This window comes from Toxotes jaculatrix, chromosome 1 (assembly GCF_017976425.1).
Source record: "Toxotes jaculatrix isolate fToxJac2 chromosome 1, fToxJac2.pri, whole genome shotgun sequence".
In the NCBI taxonomy this organism is placed as follows: domain Eukaryota; kingdom Metazoa; phylum Chordata; class Actinopteri; family Toxotidae; genus Toxotes; species Toxotes jaculatrix.
Window position 1 is genome coordinate 17,118,098 of NC_054394.1, and position 13,553 is coordinate 17,131,650.

At 41.2% G+C, this 13,553-nt stretch overlaps 1 protein-coding gene across 1 annotated transcript in view; it reads right to left on the reverse strand.

Moving 5' to 3' along the window:
• Positions 1 to 13,553, reverse strand: part of prtga (protogenin homolog a (Gallus gallus)) — a 29,396-nt gene continuing 15,843 nt past the window's right edge. Inside the window, exons 9-19 of the mRNA XM_041037073.1 lie at positions 12,998 to 13,303; positions 11,842 to 12,030; positions 5,973 to 6,068; positions 5,662 to 5,848; positions 4,825 to 4,952; positions 4,374 to 4,544; positions 2,569 to 2,742; positions 2,307 to 2,430; positions 2,080 to 2,221; positions 1,583 to 1,696; positions 1 to 844 (exon numbers count right to left, since the gene is read on the reverse strand). Of these exons, the coding sequence (XP_040893007.1) occupies positions 440 to 844; positions 1,583 to 1,696; positions 2,080 to 2,221; positions 2,307 to 2,430; positions 2,569 to 2,742; positions 4,374 to 4,544; positions 4,825 to 4,952; positions 5,662 to 5,848; positions 5,973 to 6,068; positions 11,842 to 12,030; positions 12,998 to 13,303 (2,036 nt within the window). The 3' untranslated portion in view covers positions 1 to 439. The remainder of the gene's footprint in view (positions 845 to 1,582; positions 1,697 to 2,079; positions 2,222 to 2,306; positions 2,431 to 2,568; positions 2,743 to 4,373; positions 4,545 to 4,824; positions 4,953 to 5,661; positions 5,849 to 5,972; positions 6,069 to 11,841; positions 12,031 to 12,997; positions 13,304 to 13,553) is intronic.

Sequence of the window (13,553 nt, forward strand, 5' to 3'; positions counted from 1 at the left end):
AGCAGCAGTCAGTTAGCTTTCCTGCACCGGGACAAGAAACAGCCAAGGAAACACATAACCCCTGTAAAACCAGAATTTGTTGTGATTCTTTATACTTATTTTTAATTGTAATTATTGAGCCTTAGAGATGCTGGCAAGCAGAATTTGTTACCTTGTTACTGGACAGAGCCAGGCTTGTTGTTTCTATTTCCAGTCTTTGGGCTAAGCTATGTTAACCAGCTGTTTCATATTTACCAGACTGGTAGAAAGGTATTAATCTTCTCCTCTAACTCCCAGCCAGAAAGTGAATAAGCGCATGTCCCTAAAGGCTCAACTATTCCTTTCATTTTTCTGTTATGGAATGTAAATAAACAAAGAGTGTACCACTGCCTTCACACTCACACGCACACAGTCATCCACATGCACACACACAAACTCATGCACACAAACTGACACACACTTAGAGAGAAAGTGCAGACTGAGAACTGCCCTGGGCTTCATGTTGACAGGGGCTGTTCTCCACAGACTCCATTAACTTCAGGTCAGCCTGACTCTCCTCCGACAGCTCGTTCAGTTCTCCAGCGGGGCAGCTGCAGTCCGAGCCGCTGCTGTCCTCCGCTGTCAGAGACGGCGGGCGGCTGCTAGCACCAGACGACAGGTTGGTCATCTCTGTCTCATCGTGAGAGTAGCGACCTGAGTCACCGGTTGCGTGGCTGCTCTCGCTGTTAGAAGATCCCTCTGTGTCGCCGGGACGCCCGAGCAGGGCCTGCAGGGTGATGGGCTGGTCTGCAGAAGTAGACAGCTCCTCCTCGTAGGTCAACACTGTGGTGCCGGGCTGGTAGGAGGTAGAGCCATGTCTCATATTCTGCAGCACAGAGAAAGTGTTCCTCCAGTTATCTGCGTGTTTATGGCTCGGTTTTACAGTTTTACAGATAATGAAACCCGTTTTAATGTTATACACAAACCTGCAGAAAAAGATCTTAGTCTGCCTTTGCATACAATCATCTAAGTTACCAGTGGGAGCTTTGGAAATCATTTTGAAACAATTTCCAGTGTTTATAGTCTATAATGTCTATAATTTCTGGAAGAAGTATTTATGTTTACTACTCACCAAATGTTTCCTTTCCTCTTAATTTTATTGCTTTTAGAGTAACATTTCCCAAGATAAAAACCTGCACAAAATCCTCCATATCCTCCTGACTTCCTTCATGGTTCTCACCTACAGTGGCTTTATAATTATCAAATAAGAAGGAGATCTTGAGGAGCATATTATTGCCTTCTTGACCTGAACTAACCTATGTAGTGCTTACTCCCAGGCAGAGTACAACCTCCAAAAAAAAACACCAATTAAATAGTTTTTTAGGTTTAGGCTCTAAATGGTTATGGTCAGAGTTAGAGCCACGGCTGAGGTTTGCTGAGGGTCTGCAATCTTTTTTTTTTTTTTTTAGCCAGGTTTTTATGCACTTTGAGGCTCAACTCAGGGCAAGAGAGAAGCTTGTAATTTACAAACACTGAGCAAGCATTGCATTGGGTTTTTTTTTTCCCCTACTACCCTACACCCTACTTGAAGTTAACAAACAGGACTCATCATTCATAAACTTACCTGTACTGCTTTACTGTCCTTTTTCACATTATTGCTGAAGGAAAACCATTTCCTTTTCCTCTCTGCACTGGGCTGAACAGGACCGAGATAATTGATCATGAGATTTGTTCCACCCTACAAATGAAAGAAATGTTGTTTGTTGTATGAATAGGTCAAAGCCATGTCCACTATGGACTATGATGAACATGATTAAATGGATACAAATTCCAGCAACTTTACTACTCTTACAACTACATTTTAAATAGTTCTGATTACTTCAGGGTCCACAAACTATTTTCCATTTAATATCAAATTTTTGTGGTCATAAGACTGTATTATTATTATTATGGTTAACAGATTTTTATGATCAGTGTCCTTATTTACAATTTAATGTTTCCCAAATTTATAATATTTTTTAACAAATTTCTCAACCTTTTCCAGGCCTGACAAAACATAATTTCAAGGTTTTTATCAGGATTTCAGTGAGCATGTTATGTACTGTAATACGTGTTCAGTACCTTGGCATCAATGAAATGGTTCTGACTCATCATTGGCACAGTCACATCAGCGTTCTCAGCTTGTCCGTCAGAGCCCAGATGTCCTGCAGCTGAGGCAGATGTGCTCACTCCGCCTCTGTACGTTTTAACAGCTGAAAATTTCCTGGAGGGAATCATACATGATGTCACTACAGAAAGAGGATACTTGAGGAATTTGGGCTTTTCCTGTGTTCCTACATACTAAGTACCTGTTTTTGCCTCTGCAGACGATGATGAAAGCGCAGATGATGATGCAGATGAGAGCGATGCAGACCCCCACAGTAATCCCTGTCATAGATTTTTCATCCAGGTGGTAGAAGCCGTCAGAAAAGGCTGTGAAGGGTGAAGACAACACGGTCCAATTACTGTATACCTTGCTATCGCCATATTTCCGTTTCAAAAAGGAACTTCAACAGTCTCCCATCATAGGATATCATGTCATTCTGTCAGGACAATGTTGATGGCACTGACCTGTGGAGTGCGTGGAGCCATGGGATAGCCGGGGGTCGGAGGACAGATCTGGCTGTACTGTCAGCTCCACTGTGTGAGAAAACGGTCCATCACCCATGTTGTTAGATGCAGAAACTTTCACCAAGTAAACCTGACCAGGCCTCAGGTTCTCCAGCAGAGCCATGGTGATGGTCCCTGTTGGTTAGATTGGTGGTTAGAACTCTAGAGTTTAACTGCACATTGTGAATTAACTGCACATCTACTCCTTTTATTAATGAAACCAATTTTGAAGATGTAGAAATAATATTCGGACAGTTAAAGAATGTGAAAGTTTATTCTTGGCATTGAAAATTGTAGTTTGATGTAGAAAAACAAAAAACTTCTCAGGTATCTGGGTTTTTTTTTAATCACAAATTACATCTGGACATTTAACTGCATTTATTGTTAATATGTAAAGGAATAGTTTGACCTTTTGGGAAATGGATTTATTTGCTTTATTGCCAAGAGACCTGTGGCAAACAGGACTTTGTGAAAGACAAACATAAAAACCTCTTCTTGGGGAGCGGGGGGTCTGGGGCTCATGGCTATACACATTCCCTTAGCCAATACCACCCAGTCTCCAAACCACCAGTGTCCCAGCAGAGGCTGAAGGGGGTTGGGTGTTCATTTTGAGGTGACAGGGGGCAGGGCTGAGCTGGAGGGGCTTTGTGAGCGGCTTCACTTTTGACCCCTTCGCCAGTGGCAGAGGGAAAGTTGTGTGTCTTTTTTGTGTGTGTTTCTGGGGTCATCTGCTCTTAAAAACACCTACACTGACTCACAAAGCAGATACAACAACAGCTTTAAGAGTTACTAATGCTTGCTTCTGAGAAAAATGTTTGCTTTACCAAGACTTCTTACTTTATTTTTGGTTGGTGGTAAAATATTGTATGATGCTGATTTAGGATGTTGATTCTCTAAACTCTCCACCTTGATTTTATTTCTTTGTGCCTTAATCATATCAAACGTGTCATATTTCTATGAACAGATCTTACTTACAGTTTATATGTTAATGAGCATGCTCATTAAAAGGTCACTATATTTTTAACACAATTGCCACTGATGATAAAAAATGTAATATCCCTATTCTAAGCATAAATTTGAAAACAAAAAGATAACTGGCTCCAAGATAACTGTCAAACTATTGCAGTGCATTTTTCTATAGACAACTTCACAGGAAACTGGGAATCTTGCTTTAGAGTAACTAACCCATTTAGACCTGAACATAAAATGTCTGCAGTAAATGATACAGTGAAAGTGAAAAAACATCTTCCATTCTCTTGCCCTTGACATAGTCATGGACACAGTTATGCCTGAACATGGTTTCAAGAAACTGTTTACAGAGCAACTAGAAACTGTGTACGGTAACAAAGTACATGAAGTTTCTCCATGATGAGAACTAACACACAAACAAACTAAAAATATGTGAGGTGCCTTTTTTTTGATCATTCACACTAAGAATTAAAGTTTAAAGGACACACAGGATCAAAAGGAGAGAACTAATTGCAACCAACATTGCAGCACTTTGATCAGAATCTGTGGTCTTTTTGTGAAAAGGGTCAATAAACCAAACCGTCCTTTTACCTATAAGACAAAAGCAGTAAGCTCAACTTGTCTTGGCACTATTCAGAGACCACAATGAATAGAGACATGGACTGAACGATGAAATTAGTTACTGATTTCCAATGGACCATTTGTCTGGGAACAGGAGAGAGGCTTTGTGTGTCCCCCTCCCCTGGACACCTGTATAATCTCTTTCTGTATGCATCTCTTTCCTCTCTCCTCCTTACCTTCTCTTTGCAGCACTTGCCATTCCCCAGCTATCCATGCATTTCTTGAAGCGTACAGGATGGTGTAGTGTGTCACAGCTATGTTGGGTTCATCTGGGGGCTTCCATGAAACCAGCGCTGTGTCCTCCTCAATCAGAGTCACTTTCACGTTGGAAGGGGGCAGCATGGGAGCTGTGTGTGGATGGATGATAAGAATAAGGTCAAATAAAAATACAGAAAAAATACTATAAATAGGAAGCTTTCTTCAGACAAATCTAAGCAACTTTATAATGTTCATGCTGACAACAAGGTTGGAGGAAAGAAGGAAGAAATAATTCTAAAAACGACGTCCTGATTCAAAACAGCAACATCATCTTTAGTGTAACCTCTAAAAAGCATGTAAAAACACACTTACTGTGCACTTTATATAGAATATATACAACACATTATGTTAAAATGTTTTTGTGCTCACCTTCAGGGAAAGTGCTCTGATAGACTACAGGGCTCCAGGGGCTGGACAGCTGATCGATATGAAGGCGAATAGCAAATTCATATTTGGTATTGGGCTCCAGATCTCGCACAAGGAGGCTCTGCTCACTCCTGCAGAACAGAGACACAACAGGCACTTAAAGGACAAGTTCAGTCAAAAGATGCATGCTTGCTTAGTGTGATTTGCTAAGGTTTAGAAATGTCGGTTGAACAGGTCATACTAATAAAAAACATTCAATGGCATTTAGGTCAAAGCAACTTCAGCAAACAAGTCTCTTTTGACTCCACTCTTCTTAAGCTGACTTGGATTTTGGAATGAACTGCCCCTTTAATAATGGCCAGCAGATGGTGATATGGAGCTGTGCTGGCAGGGAGAGAGGAGCAACAACACAGAGATATTGGTGACCTGAAAACTTTCCCCAGCATGTTTGAGGAAACTATTCATGCTGTTAAGAGTTGTAATGAAACACTTCGGGTGATGTGACTCAGCTGACTTTAGGCTGCGATAATGCACTACTGCTGAAATGTCACATAACTGTCAATAATATGTGTTAAGATAAAGGCTGAACTTTGGCATAAGAAACAAACCATTGTGCAGTCAGCCACACAAAACACACAGTAGCATGTGTTATACATTTGGTTTCACTTTCCCTGAAAACCCTCCTCTCCAGACAGGAGAGTAACAAACAGTAGCTTCCATGACTTTATGCAAGATGCACTTATCAGTATATTAGTTCTGCTCTCTGCTATCAAGGGGCCAAAACAACGATTAATGCAACTTTAAATGAATAGTAGTCATGTATTAAGAAGAAATTCTCACGTCTGCAGGTAGAGCACCAGGGAGGCGTTCTGCAGGCCTACTGGGTTGCAGCGGACAGTGTAGTTGACTGCGTGGCTGGAGGTGAAGGCTGGTCGGCCCCAGTGTAGAAACACAGCGGTCGAACTGTTGGTCTTGGTGTACACATTGTGTGGAGGAGGTGGAGGGGGAACCAGGCGATCTCGAACGGCTGAGAGACACATTGAGAATGTTATTTTCCCCACTTTGTTTTATCGCAAATACAAGCGACATCATCACGCTGCAGGCACACTGAAAAAAATATGTTTTCAAGTATAGTGTATTTTGACACTTACAGACACATCCAGGGGTGCTGATAGTCTGGTCTGCCTGGTAACCATCTCCAACAAAATTATAAGCCAGAAGTTTAACGTGGTACTTCTTTCTTGGGTCTTCATTGAGAAAAAGAGAGAAACCATAATGTGTAAATAAATGACATCATAAAAATATGGAAAAAATCCAAAGCTCTTGCTGTAAAATACGTCAGTCTCTGATCTGGATCAGGTAACCTTCGCAGAGATTTAATTTCACCATCACTCTGAATTGAGTGTAATAATTCAACACGGGCTGTGACACGGTGCCAGATGACAATGTGATTACTACAGTCAACAGGAAGCAGGGGTGCTACATGAAAGAGAGCAGGGCTGTGTGGGTGTGGGGTCAGTGTGGTTTTTTTGAGTTTGATGGTGTGGTGGGAACGTGAGGTGAGGCAGTGCGACAGATGCTCAGTGCCGTGAGTCCTTTGGTCAGTTTCTGCAGCAGGACACAAGAGCTCCACGATCCATCACCCTGTCAGAGTCTTTTCAGTGCAAATAAGAGGGACCTTTCTCCAGCCCCAGTCAGGCCTGCTGGTCAGTGGTCAGTGGCCACTCCTATTTAGGTCCAGAATCTAGGGGTTAAATCGACGGACAAAATCCCCTGGGAAGGACACCACTGATGGTCAACAGCAGTTGCAAGCCCCAGTGACCCTGAAGACCCTCTCCGGAACAAAAGCCCTCTGACCAAATGTCCCTTTTACCCTTAAAAGAATAATAATGAGGGTCCACTTTAAATATTGCTTACAATATCAGTATTGTGAGTCATATCTGTCAACTCTTACTGCCAGTAAATTTAAAGTATATCTTGATGACAACATGTAACATGCACTGTTATTTTCTGATGTGAAAGTTAGTCAGAGTTTTAAATAGGAGAGAGCAGTAGCACTGCCCATTCCTGTTACTGTGCTATGAAAATTATGTTTGATGTTTGAGAATATTAACTGACAAATAGCTGAACTCTAGATGTCAGTTTAGCACAATTTCTTGCAGGCATGTTGATTATGGGAACGCCTACAGAAGTGTAGTTCAAATGTGAATTTGGCACAAATTAACACAAAATCTAGCCTATTACTAGTTAAATTTCTGTTAGTCCTGCAGAAAATAAACAAGCCTCTATGTAAGTATGAAACATTTAGGGAATCAAGAGAAGATGTAGACCACAGGAGATGAATCTGTGTCCATGGAGGGTAGAGTTTAGGAAGGATGAAGTCGAGCTACTTCCACCCCCATGCAGCCCTGAGGAGTTTCACTGGAGCCAGACCAGGGCCAGTAGGTCAGGCTGAGATAAAACTTTGAAAGAATCTGGGGTCATGGGTGTGGAATATGAGATGAGCCTCTTTTTTTTGCATGTGGATTCTCACTGCTCTTTTGCAAAGACAATTAAGAGCGAGAAAAAAATACTAACATACTAATCACCGATGTAAACTGTATCATGAGTTACTGGCAGAAGTCTCTGTGCAGAGTAGATAAATGTTTTCCATGCAAAGCCTAAACGGAGAGATGATCAGCATGAAAACATTTACACAGTTCTGTTTCTTGTTGCTATAGACAAACAAAATCTGAAGGAACATCATTTTTGCACAATGTCCACCTTGTTATCCAGAGTTTCTGTGCAGTTTGTTAAGCCTGTCCACCTCTAAAGAGGAGCAGGCATGTAGTATGCACCTCTACCCAGCCCCACAATACAATGGGCCTGCCGTAATTATGCGAGAGAGGAGCTCTGAGAGGGGGGAAGCTGTGACATCTGGGCCACGACCTTTGACATGGAATCTTGGCAAGCCAAATCCTGCAAAAGGAGGGGTTACAGGGCTCTCTCTAAAGGGGGAGGGTCACGCAGAGGAAGTGAGTGGAAAAACAGGGAAACGCCAAGAGTCGAAATAAAATGCCACTTAATAGGTGGTGACACAGCGTCCTAATAAGAGAAAACTCAGTGGACAAGTTTGTTTTTCACCCACACTGAAGCAGACACCTGAGGCTCAATAACATTATAATGTGACCAAAATCACTTGTTATTATATGTTGGTGGTGTCCTCAAACAACAGCAAAATGAGAAACAAACTAAATGTTACTTATCCATCCATATCATAAACTACTTAAAAGAGACAGTGTACTAAGCAATTACTCTCCACCACAGCTAACAAAATAGTTGACATCATTGGTCAGACACATTATGCTTTTCCATAAGATCCTGATATTAGGGTTGAATCTAATGTTTATATTTAATAACAATCTGTCAACTATTTTTATGATTAATCATTGTTTGAAAAGAAAATTGCATATAACAACAAGTTAACATTGTCAAATGTCTTATGTTCAACAGCTCCCAAACCAAATGATGTTCATTTTACAATGATATATAAAACAAACAGCAGTAAAACCTCACATTTAACAAGCTGGAAATGCTAATATTTGGAAATATATTGCCAAAAAATAGCTAATTGTTTCAGCATTACCTGACACTGCACTGAAACTAAAGTTACAAAACAAACATGTGGCTGCATTAGAACATGTTATACTCTTAGAGTGCTGCCTTCTGCTTTAGAAGCCATTCCTTGAGTGGACATTTTCCTGTCCTTCCCACTGGGATAAATCTCACGTGGCCTTACTCCCATAAACTATGCTGTTTGTATTAAAGGGTATATTTGAGCCATTTGTGGTCACCCTTTTTTTTTTTTTACAACCAAAATGCAGATCCTGTTGGCCTCTGAGGTTTTGTTCATCCCTGTGAAAGGCCCCCCAGGCCGCAGCAAGCCAGGCCTGAACAGGGGCCATAAATGTCAACTCCTGCATGAACCCTCACACCAGCATCTATCATCTCTCTCTCCTCCCCCTCTCTCCCTCTCTCTTTTGCCCTTACTCACGCAAATCAACACACACATACGCGCACACACAGGTTAAACACAAAATGATCTTTTACAATGATGGCCAGAATACAAATGTAGTTTTCACACCCAGCACGCTTTGCCTCATGCTTAATGAAAGGAGTGGAGAACATGCAAGATGGCCTGCAGCTGTGAGATAAATCTACAGTTGTGCACACAGTGCTGCCTGGTGCCAACAGGTATGAGAGGTATTTAAACTCCAACTATGCCTACATGTTCTTCTCATGGGCCAAGCAGAGAATACACATGCAAGGAAAGGTCACATCACTGTGTCATTTATACCCAACCGGAGCCTCTCACACACATTCCTGTCCCTCAGGGTGTGCTTTCAATCATTTGGATCATCATAAGTGATAATTTAACCGCCAGCTCGGAGCATGTCCTTTCACAACTGTACACAGAGCTGAATCAACAGTATCCACTTTTGACACAGCTGATAGTTCAGAAATCAATGTTATTGGCAAAAAAGGGATGGATGCTGTGTACAACGTTGCAGCAATTATAGGAAATGCCATTTACAGTACAAGCAGATTTAATTTGCCGAGATCCCCTGCTGAGAAAAATCAACACTCAGCATTTGGTCGTCTTGAGGACAAAACGTGCAATCTTGAATTAGATAATCTGTTGCTTCAAAACTCCAATATGTAGTTAAAAAACTGCAAATAATGCCTCAGAAGTGATCTGAACAGTACAATATTCTGTCATCGCAGGGGGAGAAGACCAAAATATTGTGCAACTTGATGACTGAGGCATAAATGTGAAGGAAACAGGAGCCACGTGTATATAAATTACAAAGCTTTGTGATATTATCATCACAGGATGACCTTGTTCTGCTCATTAATGTCAGTAACAGTACAACAGAGAAATCTGTACAAACCAAAGCCCTGTCCTCTCTGTCCGTTCAGCTCAAGTGCTTAACTGGTAGGAGATTTCAACATTAATAGCTGTTAGGCTGCGTCACTGCATTAATTCATAATGAAATAGTACAATAATGATGATGGCTAATATTAGATAAAGTTAACAAACTTAAGCTACAGTAGATGTTGCTTTGTAACTGACATTATTGAGTGAGTTCACTGACTTCATGACTTGTCTCCATTTGTGCTACTGTAGCTTTAAACACTTAGCATTTTTAAAGTGCTGCTTCAATTTCCCTTAAAATCTAAATGTACCTAAAGCATTGTCAAACTGCCTCTTATATGAATTGTGCCATATCAATAGATTTGTCTTGCCTTTGATTAATCGTGCAGCTGTAATAATATCAAAAATAATGTGTTGAAGAAGGAAGTACACATGAGATCTGATGCTTCACTTTATACCTCTCTCCTCAAGCACAGTGCTGCAGCTAATTCATGAGAAAGAAATCTCAGAACTGCCAAACAGTGAGCTCACAAGACATGCTCATTGTTTGGCCTACAGCTCAGTTGGTGAGAGGCTGCATTTCCTTAAAGTCCTGGCTAATAAACTATCTTTGTGGCTCTCAAAGCCAAACACAATGAGAGTCTTTGATGTCAATGCTCCTCCAGCAACACTGCTCAAAGCAGTCATAAAACACATAATAAATCAGCCTCCACAAAACAGCTTTCCTCTCTTCAAAACACAGCCCTGCAAAGCTCCTTTATCAAAGAGGAACAAAAAGATCATTCTTTTTTTATTCCGCTATAGCTCTATTTTTGAGGTTTGATGCTAATCTTACTGATTGGCTTAATATTTATCATCTTTTACTGCAGCTTCCTCTTCCTCCCAGAACATTTATTTAATATCCAGAGTGATCTGATAAGGCAAGAAAGAGCAATTGTTTAAAAAAGCAAAAAAAAAAAAAAAAAGTTAACTTTTAAAATCTGCTGACTACTCCCTATTATATATAGCAATACAACCACTATGGAAATAAAATTAAGTAATATGGAAAAAGATAATGAATAAAAATATAACTTATTATTATTAGTGTCAATATTATCAGTAGAAACAGTGGGTGTATATAATAGTAGTACTGCTTAAACCGTTGAACTACATATCTAGCTAACTAAATGTCTGCAGGAGTTAGGGTTAACACCTATAGTAATTTATAGTTTCTCCTCGTCTTTCTTTCTCTCTTTCTGATCCCGTTCCAGCACTGAACTTCCTGATTTACAAGTCAGCTGCTGACCACCTGGTTGACCCCCTCTGGCCACAGATGGTCAGTTGTCCACTGCATTGGCCTGAGCCCTCGTTCCTCTCTCAAACAAAAAAAAGGCTAAATGAATCTGACCTAAAGGCCAGAAGAGCTGTGATATGCCCCAAACACCACCCAGCAGCTGCTGAAATGACACACACACACAGTGAAACCCTTCACAGAGGTTGCAAGGTCATGGAAGTGGGATGTGGTGCTTCATGAACCCCTGTTTGACACATGACAAGACTTAAGCCAATTAATCACTCATAAGCTTGGCTGCCAAGTGATGCTGATGCTGCGGATTTTAACCAAATTTGTCCACCATGAACTATTACACCTAAGACTTAGTGAACTTGAATAATTTAACTGGCTGTTAAGGCATGCAAGTTTTAATTTAAAATCTTTGATGGTCATTTGCATGAATAAGTAGGTGCATGTTTAAATCCCTCTATGTGTGTGTCCTCACATACTGACGTGAACAAAATTACTTTAGCTGCCTAACAACCTATTATAATCGCTAATCACTAACATTAAAATATATTAAATGCAGTCAGTTGCTCTAGTAACTGTACGGTCAGTGTACTGTTCTTCACATCACACTTGAACACTAGCAATAACAAGATATATATCTATGCAGCAGAAAGCCAAAAAATCTTAAAAAATCAGAAACTTGCAGTGTCAATACGAAGCTTCTCTTACGTGTGGTTGAGTGATGGTGTTCACAAGCAAACCATGAAAATAATGTGTATAATGTCCTATATACCAGGTTCCACAGAGGCAGAAGGTAAAGCAGATGATCTGAAACAAAACTTACCAAGGCCTCCGATGGTGTGTGTATGATCCGAGGCACGCAGCTGAACCGGGGCGTTCTCAGGCTGGCTCTCTTCGTGGTAGAAGAGTCTGTAGCCTTGCACACCAGCTGAGTTTCTGGGTGCCAACTGCCAGCGCGCCAAAATAGTGGTGCAGTTTAAAGGTTCCAGATGTAGCTCAGGAGCCAGAGGAACTGTAGAGAAGAGATTGAGAAAAATATTTAGATTTTGATAACCATACTACAAGATGGATTTAGAGTGCTACACTAAGAGAAGGCCTTTCAGTTTCATGATAATACATACACTCTGGATAAACGTCCATGTGATGAAAATAAGTCAAAATAAATAATGCTGCTGACATGCTTTTCACTTTCATTCTGTGCCACAGCAAACTATCTTAATGTTCCCTGAAATTAATTTAGAACAAACAAGACTTCAAAGATATTGCCATTGCTATTAAAACCGCATGACTGATGTTTTTCAGAAAACAGGAACTTGTTCTTCGAAAATTGGAAACTGTCCTCTAAGCTGTTTCCAGTGTTTATGTGGTGGGCAGAGGAAGTTCCTGACCAGCTTTTTCTTTGAAAAGTGAAACTACCATCTGATGCCTCACCAGCTGTTTCACACTCAATGCAGACCAGGGACAACCAACAACAGTCAAGGGAGTGATTTCACACGTTTTTATTTTAGGAATGAGGAGAATGAAGTTTTCCAATAAAAGACTTCTAAGTTTAAATTGGAGAAGGGGGGGCAACAGAGATGGGCAGGAAAAATGAATCCTCCCCTCCCCCTGCCTCAAACCCTCAGATGTAGCTCTAAACAGCCATATACTCTTTCCCACCCGGAGGCCTGAGTCGCTCCCTTTATGACCCATGACTGAAGCCCTTCCAGTGTTACTGACAGTGGAGGGCAAAGGTCATAGAGTAACAAACGCAATGCCTTAACAAGATTATTAGAGCAAGCTCTTCTCTTTGCTCTGTCTCTTGGTTTAAATTGAGGAGTTCAGTGATAATTCAGCTTTTTGGATCTACTTCTTCTGAGTCAATGTTAATATTTTCTCAATGCGCCGAAACATCTGAAATTCTGAAAATCACCTCATCTTAGCGGTTACACACTGCTATTTCAGAAATCCTAAACGCAACTCTTAACCTAATGTTGTACCTCGAGCACTGGATGCCTTCGGAGTGCGGTGAGACGTCCAGGCAGACTGCTCACCCCACCCTATGCTGGTGGCAGCAACAATACGCAGAAGGTAGATGGTGTCAGGCTGCAGGTTTTCCAGGAGATGATGGGTCTTCTCTCCAGTTAGCTCTACCTGTGAGACTGTATTCTCAGCACTGGTGCGGTAGGACAAACGATAGGCGGAGACTCGGCCGCGACTCAGCTTGTCTGGTAGAGGCTGCCAAGACACTTGGATGTCCGTGGGGCTGCGGCTGGTGAGGCTGAGCTCGGGGGCGCGAAGGGGAACTATGGACAGGCAAAACGAGAAGGTTAACACTGAAAGAACTGCTTTATGAGAAAACTAAGATGATTAACCCACCACATTATGGCACATTATGTGAGCTACAGTTAAAATATGAAAAATGTCATCTGTGTTCAGATTTGCAACATACAGCACTAGTCCAAAGGAAAGAAGTTTAGATACAAATGAAGGCTCTGCGATGAGAAGCTATTTAGAGTGACACAATATCATTTTGTTAACCATTTACACCACACC